Raw genomic sequence first — 17,442 nt, forward strand, 5'->3', positions numbered from 1 at the left:
TCCTGGGTGCGACATGGCACCTCTTGGCAAGTCATGCTGTGGCAGGCGTCCCACGTATAAAATGGAGGAAGATGGACATGGATGTTAGCTCAGGGCCAGTCTTCCTCAGCAATAAGAGGAGGATTGGCAGCAGATGTTAGTTCAGGGCTAATCTTCCTCAAAAAAAACACACACACACAAAACAAAAAACAAAAAAAACTTAGAAGGAAACATAAATGTAAATCTTTATATCCTTGGATTAAGCAATGACTTCTTAGATACGACACAAAAAGCACAAGACACAAAAAATTAGATAAATCGGACTTCATCAAAATTTAAAACTTCTGTACTTCCATGAAGAAAGTGAAAAGCAATACACAAAATGGGAGAAGAATTTTGCAAATCACATAACTGATAATGGTTTACTATATGTAAATGGTGTAGAATATACAAAGAATTCTTACACCTCAACAATAAAAAGACAACCAAATTTTAAAATGCACAAAGGATGCATACTTTTCCAAAGAGTACATATATAGATGGCCAAGGAGCACACAAAGAGATGCTCAACATCATTGAGTCATTAGAGAAATGAGATCATTCAGTCATTAGAGAAACACAAATCATAATCACAATGCTATAACACTTGTCACTACGAAAGCTATAATCAATGAAGTAACAAGCATTGGTGAGGATGTGGAGAAACCAGAACCCTCATACATTGCTGGTGGGAATGTAAAATAGTGCAGCCAGTTTGGAAAACAGTTTAGCAACAGTTCCTCAAAAAGTTAAACACAGAATTACAACATGACCCAGCAATTCCACTCTTAGTTACATATCCAAGAGGAATGAAAACATATGTTCACACAAAAATTTGAAAATAAGTGTTCACAGCAGTATTATTTTTCATAGTTAAAAAGTGGAAATAGGGGCCAGTCTCATGGTGTAGTGGTTAAGTTTGGCATGCTCCACTTCGGCAGCCTGGCTTTTCGGGTTCAGATCATGGGTGTGGATCTACACCACTCACCAGCCATGCTGTGGTAGCAACCCACACATAAAGCGGAGGAAGACTGGCACAAATGTTAGCTCAGAGCTAATCTTCCTCAGCAAAAAAAAAGTGGAAACAACCCAAATGCCCATCAACTGATGAACGGAAAAAGAAAATGTGGTATATCCATACAATGGAATATTATTAAGCCATAAAAAGGAATTAAGTACTGATATTATACTACAACTTGTATAAACCTTGAAAACACCATGCTAAACAAAGGAAGCCAGACACAAAAGGTCACATATTGTATGATTTCATTTATATGAAATGTCCAGGAAAGGCAAATCCAGATAGATAGAAGGGGGAGGGGAGAGAGGAGAGACCAGTCCAGGAAGTCCAACATTCAATAATAGTTTAAAAAAGAGAGAACAGAGAAAATGAAGTTAACGAAACCATGAACAAAATTACTAGAAAATTTCTCAAAACTTCAGGACATGAATTTCTGGCTCAAAAAGACCAACTGAACGTTGAGCAAAATAAACGAAAATTGACCTACATCACCACACACAATGAAATTTCAGAACACTGGGGACAAGGTAAGCTTCCAGAAAGGAAACTGGTCACACATACAGGATCAGGAATCAGAACAGTATTGGACTTTCCAGCAATACTGGAAGCTAGAAGACAATGAAAATACTGACTACAAAAGTAAAAAGAGTGACAGACTGGTGGTCCTATCTCAGGCTCTAAGATGAGAGATCAAGTCATGTTCATGGTCCAACCTAAGAAACTAAAGGCTTCTGTTCAAATGCCAATAAACACTATTAGCTTCACGTTGTTCCTCAAAGTCTGAACAATTTTTTACATCTTGTATTAACGTTGCATGTGACTTCATACAATTTAATTTCCAGATCTACAGATTCAACAACAGATGAACGAAAATAAGACATATATACTGAAAAGAAATTTACTGCATAAGCATGTTTTGGGATTACCACTTTAAGTTAAACAGATTTTATATATTAGAGATTTGTCCTATAGTGATGAAAATAAAGGGTATAACTATTTCTCTTTTGAAAAGGAATTTAAACTCTTTTAAACCAATTTAATCAGTGTTTTAAGCATTTGAGAAAGTCTCAAATCAACCTTGAAACGGATATACTAAATATCATGGCAATTCACGATTTTAAAAAGAGCTCACAAACACGTATGATATACTCTTGCTAAGCTCAATAATTTCAGATTTTATTATTTCTAGTCAACAAGTGAAGCATAATGCTTAAATATACAAATAACCTCTCGATGGACAGGAATCTGACCTACGACTAAATTCAGTGATGATATTATTAGTGCCTTGATGCAATGGGCGAAGTAGGGGAGGTTTCACAAAGTAATTACCCATCACCTACAACAATGCACCTTTATCAAAACATGAATATTTCTAAATATACAAAGATGCCAAGCTCAAAAATTACCAAGAGAAGCCATCACTCCTGACTAAACTTTAACGAAAGCTAAATTACGTAGGTCTGAATCTTAAGCTGGGTAGTAAGTACACAGGTGTTGGTCATATCAGTATCTAAAATACTGTGTATACATAAACTATTTCATTATAAAAGATAAATTTCAGGACTTTTAATTATGGCTGTTTCCAACTATTTCTGAGAACGGAGACTAGTTTATACACGTTACTAGAGTTATCAAAATTGTCTCAGAGTAATAACACTAAACTAAAATTATGGTCTTACTTTTCTCCAAGAATAGGCTACAGAAAATGCCATATTCCACGGCCAGCCCCGGTGGCCTAGTGCTCAAGTTTGGCACATTCCACTTTCGTGGCCCAGGTTTGGTTCCCAGGTGCAGACCTACACCACTCATCTGTCAGTGGCCATGCTGTGGCAGCAACTCACATAGGAAAACAGGAAGACTGGCAGTGGATGTTAGCTCAGGGTGAATCTCCCTCAGAAAAAAAAAAAAGTCATACTCCCTAACTTGGAAAAGTGCTATGTGGTCACAAACACTAGGCTGAACTTACTGTATCTGTTTTAAGTAATGTTCTACATGACTAACATTATTATTTTAAATAGTTTTTATCTCAATATTTATGTCAAAAAGAAGTCCTTTATTTTTCCTTTTTTTTTAAATAGTGAGGGCATCCATGGGTAGATGGGCATGACCCAGTGCAGGATGTCCAAGTCGGGAGAGAGTTAAGAAGGGTATCCCCATGGGATGGGGGAACAAGAATGGTATCTATGCAGGGAGGCCACAGCAATGGGAGGTTGACTATATACGGGAGAACTAATCAAATGAGTAAATATATTAAGGATAACAGAAGCCAGGTTTCTCATGGGCAGAAAAGAAATACCAATACTGAAAGGATGAAATATAAGCTAATGGTACTGGACTGGAATTAGAAGTACCAGTGTTAACTCACGATTTTGATATATAGAGATAAAAGTAAATATACATGAAGATGTGTGTACATATGTGTGTGTGTACACACACACACATATTCCCTAGCTACATCCACTGATTATACTGAGAAAGCTTGGAAGTAGTGAGATTCCAAGAGCAATGAGCACATCTAGCATTCAGATCTTAGTTTCTAAATACCATTCGCCACTGAAAAGAACTAGGGATCCTTGGAAAAATAGATGATTACAGGGCTAGAGCAGGGAAAATAGAAGAAAAAGCCAGAAACATCTTATTGTGCCAGGACATAAAGCAGTGCTCAAAGAATGATGGAGGAAAAAAAGCAAATCCAGGACATAGTGAGCATTAAAATAAATGATAATTTTTTAAAACCCACCTGAATAAAACAGGAAATGATGAGTCCATACAAACATAAAGTTAAAAATGAAAAAGTTAACACAATAGCCAAGTCATGGAACCAACCTAAGTGCCCAGCAACTGATGATTGGATAAAGAAGATGTGGTATATATATATATATATATATATATACACATACAATGGAATACTACTCAGCCATAAAAAAGGACAAAGTCGTCCCATTCACAACAACATGGATAGACCTTGAGAGTATTATGTTGAGTGAAATAAGCCAGACAGAGAAAGACGAACTCTGTATGACTCCACTCACAGGTGGTAGTTAACATATGGACAAAGAGAACTGATCGGTGGTTGCCAGGGGAAAGGGGGGTGGGGGGAGGGCACTAGGGGTGAAGTGGTGTACCTACAACATGACTCATAACGATATACAACTGTAATTTCACAAGGATGTTAACTTTTATAACCTTAATTAAAAAAAAATGAAAAAGTTAAAAATTTTGAATAACAGTGTGGTACCCAAACTCCAAGATGGCTCCTAATGATCCTTTACTTATAGTATTCACAGCCTTGTGTAGTCCTCTCCCCCACATTGTACCAGGGAGGATCTGAGACCAACAGAATATGGCAGAAGTGACGGTATGCTGCTGCTGAGATTAGGTTATAAAAGATACTGTGGGCTTTCATTTGGTTGCGCTCTCTCTCTTGGATCACTCTGAGGGAAGCAAGCACACTGAGGCAGCCCTATAGAGAGACCCAGGTGGAGAGGAAATGAAGCCGTTAGTCCAACAACCCCCAAGGAACTGAGATCTGCCAACAACCATGGGAGTGAGCCTGGAAGGGGATCCTCCAGCCTTCAGAGAACTGTAACTCCAGGCAACAGCTGGGTGCAACCTCAAAAAAGACCCTGAGCCAGAACCACCCAGCTATAAGCCATTCTCAGATTCCTGATCTTCAGAAACTATGTGATAATAAATATTTCTTGTTTTAAGCAGCTAAGTTTCAGGGTACTTTCTTATGCAGCAATAGATAAATAACACAAACAGGATAAGTACATATTCTCAAAGTGTCTCCCAACAAATTACTTATTCATCATAAGGGAAAAAGAATAATTCTACAGGAGGAAACTCGGATAGACATCACCTTAATCAAGTGATAGAAGTGAAAATTCTCAGTAGTGGGTCAAACTGTAAGTGCATACCACCTGACATAACGCAGTGAAAAGAATCCAACCAAAACCATGCACTACTTGATAGGATGCAAAGAGAGGGACACAGTATTGCTTCTGTGACATTCCTGCAAAAGATGCATGGCCTAAATCTGATCAGGAAGAAACATCAGACAAACCCAGACTGCGGGACATTCTGCAAAATAACTGGACTGTAATTTTCAAAAGTGTCAAGGTCATGAAGTGAAGGAAAGGCTAAGGAATTTAAGGAGACTAAAGATAGATAACTAAATTCAGTGTAGCTCTGGACTGGATCCTTTCCTATAAAGGACATTACTGGAACAACTGGTAAAACTTGAAAGGAGTCTGAGGATTAGATGGCAGTAAGATGTCAATGGAAATTCCTAATATTGATGGTTGTATTGTGATTATGTAGCAGAATGTCCTTGTTTGTAAGAAATACACATTAAAGTATTTGGGGTTGATGAGGCATCATACTAACAACTTACTCTAAAATAGTTAGAGAAAAAAATGTTCTAGGTACTATATTTGCAACTTTTCTGTATGTTTGAGATTGTTTCAAAATTTTAGAACGTCAAAACAAACGAAAAAGCCAAACCAGAAAAGCCCAGTGGCAATTACAGCAGTCATTTTATTACAATTTGGTGATTAGATGGTACATAGGATTGAATGGTCCCCAAAAAGATATGTGGCACATCTTGATTCCTGGGACCTGTGAATGTTATCTTATTTGGAAAAAGGGTCTTTGCAGATGTAATTAAATTAAGGATCTTGGGATAAGATCACCCTGGATTAACCTGAGTGAGCCCTAAATTTAATATCAAGTGTCCTTATAATAGATAAAAGAGAAGACACACACTCAGAGGAGAAGGTAATGTGAGGATGAAGCCAGAGACTGGAATCATGTGGCCACAAAGAAGGAAGCTAACAGCCACCAGAAGCTGGAAGAGGCAAGGAAAGATTATCCCATAGAGCCTCCAGAGGGAGTGTGGCCCTGCTGATACACTGATTTCTGACTTTTGGCCTCTAGAACTGAGAGAGAATAGATTTCTGTTATTTTAAGCCACTCAGTTTTTGGTAATTTATTACAGCAGCCCTATGAAACTAATATAGATGGTATAAATAAGAGGACATTTAATCTAAAGAGAATCACCCATTCCTGTTAGTATACTATTATTTTAAGAAGTCTACTTCTAAACTGATTTCATCATGGCTTCTGTAAAACTTAACTTCAAAATTTTTTATCTGATATAAGCCCCTAAGAAGCTGGCAAAGGAGTGCTACCACTTTCATTGGCATGATGCTCTACAGGTGTTGGGCAGAAGTGTTCAAAGGACAGCAGCAGATACTTCTATTACAAGATAATGTTAAGAGAACTGTTTTTACTTCTAGACCTACAAAAATATCACATGTACTAGAAACATATTAAGGTAACAATACGTTGAAGTTTGTTAAAGAAAAAATTTGGAATTCAGTCCTCTTCCATTTAGAAATGTTATAAAACATTACTTTTACAACATCAGGATGTTTTTTTTTTCTTTTTCTTTTTGATTGGGGTGGCAATGAAGTGAAATGCTAAAAAGACACTTAACACTGAGACCTAAGATTTCAAGATTCTACCAATTCCATGGTCAACATTACTGGGCAGTTAAGTTACAGTGACAAGTAACACTAAAAACTACCTTTTATGTAGTCCATATTTTCTTCCTACTCATTCACAACAGGCTTGCAGGGTATGCGACACTATCCCCATTACACAGACCAGGAAGATGGGGCTAAAGAAAATCAGGGAAGTGACCTGCCTAAGGCCACAGGATTAGAACATGACTCAGTAGGCAATGCGGCTCCAAAATCCTACTATTTTTTTCCCACCACACCACTTGCCACTGGCACTTGCTGAATGTTGTGGGCAAAAACTGAGTACGTACTATGCATCATGCACTAGGAATATAACTAATAAGACAGGGGCTTTGTCCAGGAGAGCTCAGTCTAGAGACGGAAATAATCAATCATGTCCACATACTAAAAAACAGTTCTACAGTGGAACCCTACTGCCTGCATGCCTGGGGCAGGCTTCACAGAGAAGCCATTTCTGTCGGGTCTCCAAGGATGAATAAAGAATTCAGAAGGAGGAGGGGTAGGGTGAGAAGACATTCTCTGTATAAGGAAAAGCACACAGATTAAAGGAAAATGATTCTGAGAAGAATCAATTAGAACTGTCAATTACAGTATTTCTCATAAGCTACTAATATGTATCATAGGAATAAAGGTAGCAGTAATTCTTTGTCCTATATTTTATCCACGTTTAATACATGTTTTCAAGAAGTACTACATATCTCTGCAGATTTAAAGCAATAACGTGCCTCAAGAAATTTGCATAGCAGAAAGCAAATGATGTCCATCTGTGTTGTGATGCGCAAACAGCATTTAACCATGAGCATTGTCTATCTGACTCCACTGATCTAACCTACTTCTTGTCATAATTCAATACATAGTTGAGAAGTTATCTAATCAAAGCTTATTGTATATTAAATATTTCTACTATACTAATTCATTACCCATGTACTTATAGCTAGAATACGAAGTTTTAAATGAAAAGCAGAGTCCTTTGCTTCTTAAACCCAAAAAGTCAGATAATTTTAAAACAAACATGAGCAAAGCATAGACTTCTCTTTTTTTTTAAATCAGGTGACCTGTCTGTCCATGAGACAATTAATGTTGGTAGTAGCCTAACTGCATGACTACTGCAAAATTGTAGTCTGGATTCTTTTGCTACAGTGCACCTGTTTCAAACAAATTTTGTAATGAAAACAATATACAATAACACATTTAACACAGAACCTGATGAAGATCCCTTTTATTATACAAGAAAAATACTATTCTTAAAGTGTTTGTTACTTTATAACAAAATGACAACGAATGATATTTCATCTTAATATATTTTGCTTTTAAATAATTTACCTAATTTTGTGATTAGGATATTTTGACTATACATTTTGAAGAATTTACCTGTCACCATTTGTGCTGTCAATTTTATTTTTATTTTTATTATTATTTGTTGTTGTTGAGGAAGATTCACTGTGAGCTAACATCTGTGCCAATCTTCCTCTATTTTGTATGTGGGGTACTGCTACAGCACAGCTGCCGACAAGTGGAGTGGTGTAGGTCCGCACCTGGGAACCGAACCAGGGTCACCAAAGTGGAACACACTGAATTTAACCACTAGGCCATGAGGCTGGCCCCTGTGCTGTCAATTTTAATTCCAGTGTGCATTATTTCATGAACTCATTTGTATCCATCAATAATATTAGTTTGAAAAGTGTTCTAATAAAGTTGGGAAACATTAGAAATGAGGAAGGAGGAGACAGCAATTTATCAGAAGCTAAGGGAAATGCGTGATAACCACCTTAATGGTTACAAAAGTTAAATAAAAACTGAGATATCCACTGAATTTGGCAATTAAGTAATGATCAGTGACCTTACTAAACAGTCCCAGAACAGTGAATAGACTATTCTTTCAAGAATTTTGGCAGTGAAATGCCAGAGATGGGAGGGATGAAGAAAAGGAAGGAATTAGCTCTAGTGAGGGAGGGGAGCTGAAAAGTTTTTTTGTTTTTTTTAGGATGGGGGAAATCTTGGATAGTTTGGAACCTGAGGAGAGTTACTAGAGAAGAGACTGGAACTAAGGGAGCAGGGACAATTACTAGCAAGCAAGGACCAGGCACAAACAAAGAACAGGATGGAAAGCAAAAGTTAGCTCCGCAAAGGGAAAAGTGAGCTTCTCCAGAGACAAGAGGGAAGAAAAGTGATGACTAAGGTAAATCTGGAGCAATGGCCAGCTCTATAGTCAAGACTGCATGCCTCTGAATCCTGGCTCTTCCTACCATAACCATATAATCACAGGCAAGTTTGTTTACATCTCTAAGTCTCTGTTTTCTCATATAATCTGGGGAGAACAGAATTCTCATAGGGTTGTTCAAAAGATTCAGTAATTCTGATAAAAGCAAATACTCTTAAAGACGGCAGCTATGTGGTTTTGTTTTTGTTTTGAAAGCCCTCAAATAATTTACATATAAGATTTCTATTTTCTCTGTAGAATAAGTAATTAGGTTATCTACTGACATTAAAATAGAGTGTTTAAAGAGGTAGGACAATGATTCTTAATCTTTTTTTTTTTTGAGCAAGATTAGCCCTGAGCTAACTGCTGCCAATCCTCCTCCCTTTGCTGAGGAAGACTGGCCCTGAGCTAACATCCATGCCCATCTTCCTCCACTTTATATGTGGGATACCTACCACAGCATGGCGTGCCAAGTGGCGCCATGTTCGCACCCAGGATCCGAACCAGTGAACCCTGGGCCACCCATGCAGAATGTGTGAACTTAACCACTGCACCATCGGGCCGGCCCCTGATTCTTAATCTTTTGGAGAGATTAAAAAACACATTTGGGGGGCTGGCCCCATGGCCAAGTGGTTAAGTTTGTGCGCTCCGCTTTGGCAGCCCAGGATGCAACCATTCAGGTCCTGGGCATGGATCTACATACATGGCTCATCAAGCCATGCTGTGGCGGCATCCCACAGAGGAACTAGAATGACTTACAACTAGGATATACAACTACGTACTGAGGCTTTGGGGAGAAAAAGAGAAAGAAAAAAAAGAGGAAAAAAAAAAGAGGAAGATTGGCAACAGATGTTAGCTCAGGGCCAATCCTCCTCATTAAAAAAAGAAAAGAAAAAAACGCATTTGACTCTGATGAAAGATATATGGAAGCTAGAACATCCAAAATTTGCATAGAAGTGTGATATTATACATTACATTAATATTATCAAAGGTAAGGACTGAGTGAATTCCAGTCAAAATAATGAAACAAATTAATAAATAGTCCTATGGAGTACTAGACTCCAACAATAAAAGAAATGTTGAGGAAAAGATCATCTGGTTCCAGGGCATAATTTAAATACCCAATTATTTGAACAAAAAAACAAATAAAAAAAGATTGCACTCTTGGATTTACATACCTAACGGCTACATAAGGGTATGTGGCCTACCAGAAAATACAGTGGACAGTCAAGAAATCCAGGTTCTTGATCCAGCCCCGTAAGTCACATGGCCTTTTCTGACAGTAGCTCTGAGACGTGTTGCAGTGCTAACATATTATGATTCTATTACTTAAACTCTCACTTGACTCTGTAGACAGAAGAACAAACGGTTCTACTCTATTTTCCCATGTCATAGTTTAATATGATTTTGAAGGTTAGCCTGAGAACCTAACTACCAAAACTTTATTTCTACAGAAAAAACAGTGTACTCCTGCATTTCTGGGATGAGGCCGCAGAGGTTCCTGGCAGCATCAGGCATGAGTCAGGTATTCCTATCGTAGGAACTGACTAGGATATTTTAGCAGCCCTCTTCTCTCTGAACTAAAATATCTAGAATTAGACTTTGTCAAAACTTCTTCTTTGTCAGTCAGTAGTATAGTAATACACACTGGGAGACTTTAAAGAAAATGTAGATTTACTAACAGTTATCCTTCAAAGATGGCTGTTTAAATTATATTTAAAGAGCAATCTGGGATAGCCAAAGAAAGTTTCTCAATTCAATGAACCTTTGTAAAGCAAAGAATCCTTTTCTAAAAAAAAAAAAAATCTTCCCAGAGATTTCAAGAAGCTTATCTTTCGGACTAAGAAGTTATGTCTGCTTTCTAAGATACAACTAATTCAAACAGCCATCTTCAGCCAATCATTTATTATATTAAAGTTCCCAGTACTCCAAAGGACTATTTGCTAATTTTTTTCATCATTTTGACTGGAATTCACTCACTCCTTACCTCTGATAATATTAATGTATGTATGGTATCACACTTCTAGTACTGTATTTTAAAATAATCTTTTTTTTAAATTTAGTACTGTTACAGTGTTACAACTCCTTTCCCATATCCTTAAGAATCATCCTTTGGTAATCTCCCAATCTTAGACATTTTGAAAGTATGTAGTCTACAGAAAGATGGTTCATAACATGAAATACATCATAATGAAGTTAAGAGTAAGATGTAAATTTCTACTAGGGGATCAATGCATCTACTAAACTGGCCTTCCCTCATATATAACCATAAAAACTTCAGCAAAGGAGTTAATTAGAAGCTTATGAAAAACTACTTAAATACTCTGAAATCTTTAAAAAGATAGAAAGCGATGTTTAAATAATTTAATCCTTACACCCTGATTACTTACTGAACCTCAATCTTCTATTATTTTTAATTGTAATATTAAACTGGTGCCTACCAAGCTACCAAAAAAGTGTTGTTTTTTACATTTGAATTGGTTGCCAAAAATATGGATCTGCAGCTTCCCTTTAAAAAAAAAAAGAAAGAAAGAAAGGAAGATCTGGCAACATTAGGCCCACAGATCCTGGCAATAGCAACATTTGGAGGGACCTGGGTAGCAGCTGCCCTCTTCTGATAGCACATGCAATTTCTAGTTCCCCCCAATTGTCTTTGCTCACTTTGGTTATGTGACTGGCCTTTATAGACAACAGAGTTTGAAATCTTTTATTTTACTGAAATTTAATTTTTTTGGTCTCTTGAGGGGACTTAAAAGAAGCAAGCCTTAAAAATCTTTATCACGGAAACAAAATAAAACAAGTGATGATCCTGGCATTAAAGCTATGTATACCAGATGCTAACTGTAACCAGCAGAACACCATTAAACCGTACAAGGCACTATTACTGTCAAGAAAAGAGCTTTTAGTAACCTAATTTTGGTCTGTCTACAACTCCTCAAAAAATCAAGATATTCAGCCTTTTACCCTTCCCAACAATAAAGACATTAACCCTATATTTCAATATTATGGCACTTTAAGAGCACCAAAAAGCCTCCTGCATCTGTATGACAAAGTAAAGAAGAAAAACAGGAAGTTAAAAAGGTCTCTGATCAGTCAAAGACACCACACAGTTCACAGAACACATGAAGCCCTCTTCAGTCAGAGCCTACTGGATCTTATTTTAGACATAATTTTAATAAGCTCCGTGATCTGGTTTCCCAGCCCACAACAGATGAGATGCAGCCAACTGGAAAAGGGCTGGGGGTGGTGCTGCTAGAGCATCAAAATCAAAGCTGAAGACCTATAAAGTCAGCAGAAAACCTCAAAACATAGCAGGCTGGGGACACTTGGTATAGACACAAACAATCCCAAAGGCTCTCAATCCCTGCACAGAACTATACTGGATGTTCATAATGGCCCTTTTTGATACACTCTGTTAAAGCACAGGCCAGGAGAACCTAAAGTGTGTATCAAAATAAACTCCATCAAAAGCTTTTCCCAAAAAGACATGGCATTTAAAGGAGTCATTCATAGAACGCCATTTCCCTCAGTCAAAGAAACAAGATATTGAATACCTAAAGATGTCACACGTCAAATGTATTCGTTCTTAGCAAAATTTTATTAGAACTCACATGCAGCAGTTGATGATATCTAAAGTTGAGAGGGTATTTAAGTAGACCTATTTTTTCAGAGAATGATAACTGGGAAGGTGCAAGACTAAGATCAATTAAAGTAAGTCTTTTGGGGATTCCATTATAGATACATTACTAGGGCTAAGGACAAGATAGAACTGGTCTTATTTATACCTATGTAAGTCTGCATTCAACTTAAAATTGATGACATACAAAAAGTGTGAAAAAGGAAAATGATCCCCATTTTGTTTTCACAATCCTATTGACTAGTATACCAAAAATAAATTTTATTATTCTAATCCCTGGCAGTCTCAGAAGGTGAGCCATCCTTTGTTGAAGGCTCCAGGTTATAAACCATGGGGGAAAAGGTTAATATTGAATTTTACAAGTTCAAATTATCATTGTCTAAACTTGATTTTCCTTATTAAAATTTTTATAAAGGCATATTTTAGAGAAAATCTAGTGAATATGTAGTAACTCAAAAAAACCTATATTACTGGGGGCAAATATATTAAAAAATGTAAATGCATGTTTTGAGTGCTATTTCTCTCTCTGAAAAAATCTTTATAACACATATTAATCAATGTAGATTAAAGGCTACATTTCTTGATCTGTAAATTACCATACATTATAGTCACTCCTCTTCACGTTTTAAAATAAGAGCCCAGTGTTCTACAGGTATAATCTCAAGTTGATAACTTCCCAATTAGACTCTATAAGAACCTGGTTAACTCCTAAATGCCTTAAAAATGCATATATATTTTTACTTGGGTGACCATCCGTCAGTGTGCTCCTGCCCCTTAAACGGTTAAGAGATCTGTGCTTAAGGTTCAAGCTTTTTTTTTTTTTAACAAACCACCTGCTTCATTTTAGTATAAGATTTGCTCTGTCTAAAGTCTGCCATTTTCCATGTTAGAAATTAACGAAGTCAAAAGAAGTTGGTAAGGATCTAACTTAATTTACAGTAACCACTGGGATTAATTCCACACTAAAGGTCTTTGATCAAGAATGAAATGAGAACCAATTGCTGAACTGAGGTGCTCCTGCATTTCTGGGCTGAAACTATCCAACAATCTGCATTTTCACTGAGTTTAAGGCAAAGTGAAACTGGCTCTCTTCCGCTTGCATCTCCATCCCATCCTTGAGGATGGATAATCCCAGGATGTACCTCTCACTAAATGGCTAGAGGTTTCATACAGCCTCTCCGAGTAGTCAAGTGAAACACTAAACAAAAAAGAAAATCCCCACTTCTAAGGAAAAAACGTGATAGTGAGAGCCACCAAGAGGTTACAATGAGGGGGGAGAGAGGGGGCCCGCTAAATTTTAAGCCAAGCCCATACACTAGAAGCAACATTAGGAAAACCTCCGTATAGATAACTAAATAACCCTTCATCTTAAAGGTAAAAAATCCTTTCTAATGGAAAAATCTAACAAAATCCCTCGCAAATTAAAAGGGTCTCGCTGAACACATCCATTTTGTGAACAGACTGTTAAAGGAAACTTTGTGTAATTTCCTCAGTGTTTTTCAACGCTCAGGTTTCTACCTCTATACTTACCAATTTAACAGCTTTTCTATTAGATTCAGTCCTGCAAAAACTGAAGTGTTAGTTTCTGACTACGTTTGGCAACCTAAAGGAATAAAATGCTTCTCCCTCTACTACTCTCCTCCCTCAAGAGTCATGTTTTTTTCCTTCTGAACTTCCTATTCTAACAATTTCTAGACGAACAGAGTGGACACAAGTCTGTGGCCGCCAAGAGGTAAAGTGAACTCAAGAAATACTTAGGGATCGGACAAAAAGGCTTTCTCCGTGTGCCTGAGATACAGGCCCCAAGCTCAGGGTTCTGTGGAGGGAGCTAGGGCAGGTGGAGGAGAGAAGAGGAACCGGCACAGATGGGGCGAGGAGCCCTTCCGACCTCTGTCGATGAGGGCCGCCCAACGCCCCAGCCCCAGCCCCCCTCCCGGCACGGCCGGACAATGGCCCTCCAGTGCAGCAGTCCCCGGCCGAGGACAGGCCCGGAGACTCCACACCACGCAAGGCCTAGAAAGGAGACCGGGGAGAAATGCCGAGCCGGGCGAGCGCACCTCCGGCCTATGCGCGGGCAGCGCGCCGGGGCCTCCGCGGTCGCCATCACTGGGAGTGGGGTGTGAAGGCCTCCCGGCGGAGCCATCGCCGGCAGCCGGGTCTGAAGAGGCCGCGAGCCCGGCGGAGGCGACGGCGGGAAGTGCAGGCCGCAGCCTGCTCAGCTGGCCTGCCTGGCGGCCCGAACCCACGGTCGACCTCCGGCCGCTTACCTTGTGGATTCTCTTCAGAGCCATCGTGGGAGGCGGGTGGCGGCGGCCCCCGGGGCGGGGACGGGGGCAGGGGAGGGACGGGGAAGGGGCGAGGGGGCGCGAGGCCGCCTCGGTGATCGCGGGTCGGCCGGAGAAGATGGGGAGTTCGGAAGCGCGGGTCCGGCGGGAAGGACTGAGGGCCGGGGCCCACTCGGCTCCTGAGCCTGCCGCAGCGGTCACCGCATCACCCGGCGGCGGCCCCTTTATGTGCTGCCGCCCGAGCCGCCGCCGCTACCGCCGCCGCCGCCGCCGCCGTAGCTGCCTCTTCCTCTTAAGCTCAGCGCCGCCTCCTCAGTCGCCGCGGATCCCTCCGCCGGGTAGCGACAGCCCAGGCCTCGGGCACGGCCGGCGCCTCTCGGTCGGACAGGCGGAGGGACTGCCTGCTGCAGGTGGACGGAGAGACGCGCGGGTGGGCAGGCGGGCGGCGCCGCCGGGGTGGGGCCGCCGGAGCGCGGGGTGGGCCCAGGACGAGGGGCAGGTCGGGAGGCGCGGGGATTGGCGGCCAGGGGAGGGAGGGCCGGGCCGCGCCGGCGGCGGAGGGATACGGGCCGCCCCTGTGAGTATCTTACGCACCGTCGCCGCCACGGCCGCCTGGAGGATGACGCCGCGAAGCGCTGGGAGGTCTCGCGAGAGCGTGGCGTGGGGTCGTGGATGTTCGCGTGCTGATACCATTGAGTATCTTCCTTTGGTTCCCCACGCGGAAGATCAATAAACGTTTAATAGCGATGGTTTGTCAAATCATTGACCGTGCCCACAACATAGACCGACTCAGGAAGAGGCACTTATGCCCACTGCGACGTTCCCGAAGGAAAAAGGGACTTGTCCAAGGTCACACAGCTCCACAGCGGCAAAGCTAGTACTTCCCTGTAGTAGAGGGTCTCATCAGATCGCTTTCCGGAAGCGGGGTGGTAACAGCCTGGGCACCTGCGGGAGTGTGGTTCCTTGAGCATGCCACGGGCAGCCCTGAGATAGCCTTTCCAACCAAGGCCCCAGCTGATGACAACTTGAATATCTCAGCCACTGGCATGTCAGTCGTAGGAGAGGTGCCCAGACCTCGCTGAGGCTTGGGGAATTGCTACAAAGAAGCACTGTACCAATTACCGCAGAAAAAACTTGGACGGTGTATTCTCCAGTAGTTAAAGCCAATCTTGTGTTTCAGGTCACCATCAGGAGCAAGCCTAGAAAACCTATTCGGGGGGGGGGGGGGGGGGGGCGGGGGCGGGTTTTAGGAAAATTAGCCCTCAGCTAACTTCTGCTGCCAACCCTCCTCTTTTTGCTGAGGAAGACTGGCCCTGAGCTAACATCCGTGTCCATCTTCCTCTACTTTATATGTGGGACGACTGCCACAGCATGGCTTGACAAGGAGTGCCATGTCCTAACCGGGAAAACACCCTCCCCCACGCCTCCACCCCCACTCCCTGCCCGCAGAGGGGATAGTGGGCGCTTAACTGCTGTGCCACTGGGCCGGCCCCCCTGGAGTTGTGTGTTAGGAGGTGGAAGCAAAAAGCTAATTCACTGAGCAACCACTGTGTGTCCAGCCCTATACCAGGACCAGTGAGATATAAGACCAGGCCTGGGCTGGGAGGTGTTTATTATCTGACTGGAGATATGGGAGAACAATAAGGAATGTTTTCCTGGGAGATGATGCCACATTCTCAAGTGTACCCTGAGGTTTTCTGATTCTTAAGCTGTGTTCTTTCCTCTATCTGGAAGGGACCTTGAAGATCATTGATTCTAACTCTTGAATTTAGAGAGGAGAAACTAGAGCCCCTAAGGGAACGATCTTGCCAAAAGTCATACAGTAGGTCAGTAGCAAAACAATACTGCCTCACCTATTGACTAGAGAAGGTTGGACCAATAGGGCAGGGCCACCGTGGATTCAGTAAGTCAAAGGAGGGCAAAACTGTATCCAGTCGTCCAGGGTGGGTATCTTTGAGGCTGGAGGTGAAGAGGAACATTCCACAGCTCCAAATCTTTTCTTCCTAAGGTATATGATGGGAGAGTTACAAAAATGCCCATTGGTCAGATTTTTAAAATTTTTTGTTCAACAATAATTTTTTTTGTATTAGAAAAGCAGTATATATTTGTTGCAAGAAATATAAATAAGCAAAAGGAAGGAAAGGAAAGTCAACCATACTCCCATCATCCAACGATGAACCATTTTTAATATTTGGTTTATGTCCTTCCTCTTTTTCTTTTTTGGTAAGTCTTTTTTCCTTAAATATACATAGACACTTTTCTTTGAAAAACGTAGGATCATGCCATAATTCTATTTGGTAATCTGCCTCTTTTTAAAACATAAACACTGACTGTATTTAAGGTGTACAACATGATGATTTGATATACATAAACATAGTGAAATGATTACTACAGTCAAGATAATTAACATCTATCTCTTAACTCTTTTGTGTGTGTGTGTGGTGAGAGCACCTGAAATCTTTGGTAATCTACTTTTGTTTTGGTTTGGTTTTTTGCTGAGGAAGATTAGCCCTAAGCTAACATCTGTGCCAAATCTTCCTCTATATGTGTTCGCTGTTTGTGGGTCACCACCACAGTGTGGCTGATGAGTGGTATAGGTCCACGCCTGGGATCTGATCCTTGAATTTAACCTCTACACCGTGGGGCCAGCCCGGGTAATCTACTTTTAAAATAAACAATATATAGTGAATTTTCCAGTGTCAATACACATTTCTACCATATTTGAAGGGCTACAT

The 17,442-nt window shown here is 40.6% G+C and overlaps 1 protein-coding gene across 1 annotated transcript in view; it reads right to left on the bottom strand.

The window, feature by feature from the left end:
* The window catches only part of UBE2D2 (ubiquitin conjugating enzyme E2 D2), a 47,647-nt gene extending 32,364 nt beyond the window's left edge, over nt 1-15,283 (bottom strand). The window contains exon 1 of the mRNA XM_044780577.2: nt 14,690-15,283. Within this exon, the coding sequence (XP_044636512.1) occupies nt 14,690-14,713 (24 nt within the window). The 5' untranslated portion in view covers nt 14,714-15,283. The remainder of the gene's footprint in view (nt 1-14,689) is intronic.
* Between the last annotated feature and the right edge of the window lie 2,159 nt (nt 15,284-17,442).

Source organism: Equus asinus, chromosome 9 (genome assembly GCF_041296235.1).
Source record: "Equus asinus isolate D_3611 breed Donkey chromosome 9, EquAss-T2T_v2, whole genome shotgun sequence".
NCBI lineage: Eukaryota > Metazoa > Chordata > Mammalia > Perissodactyla > Equidae > Equus > Equus asinus.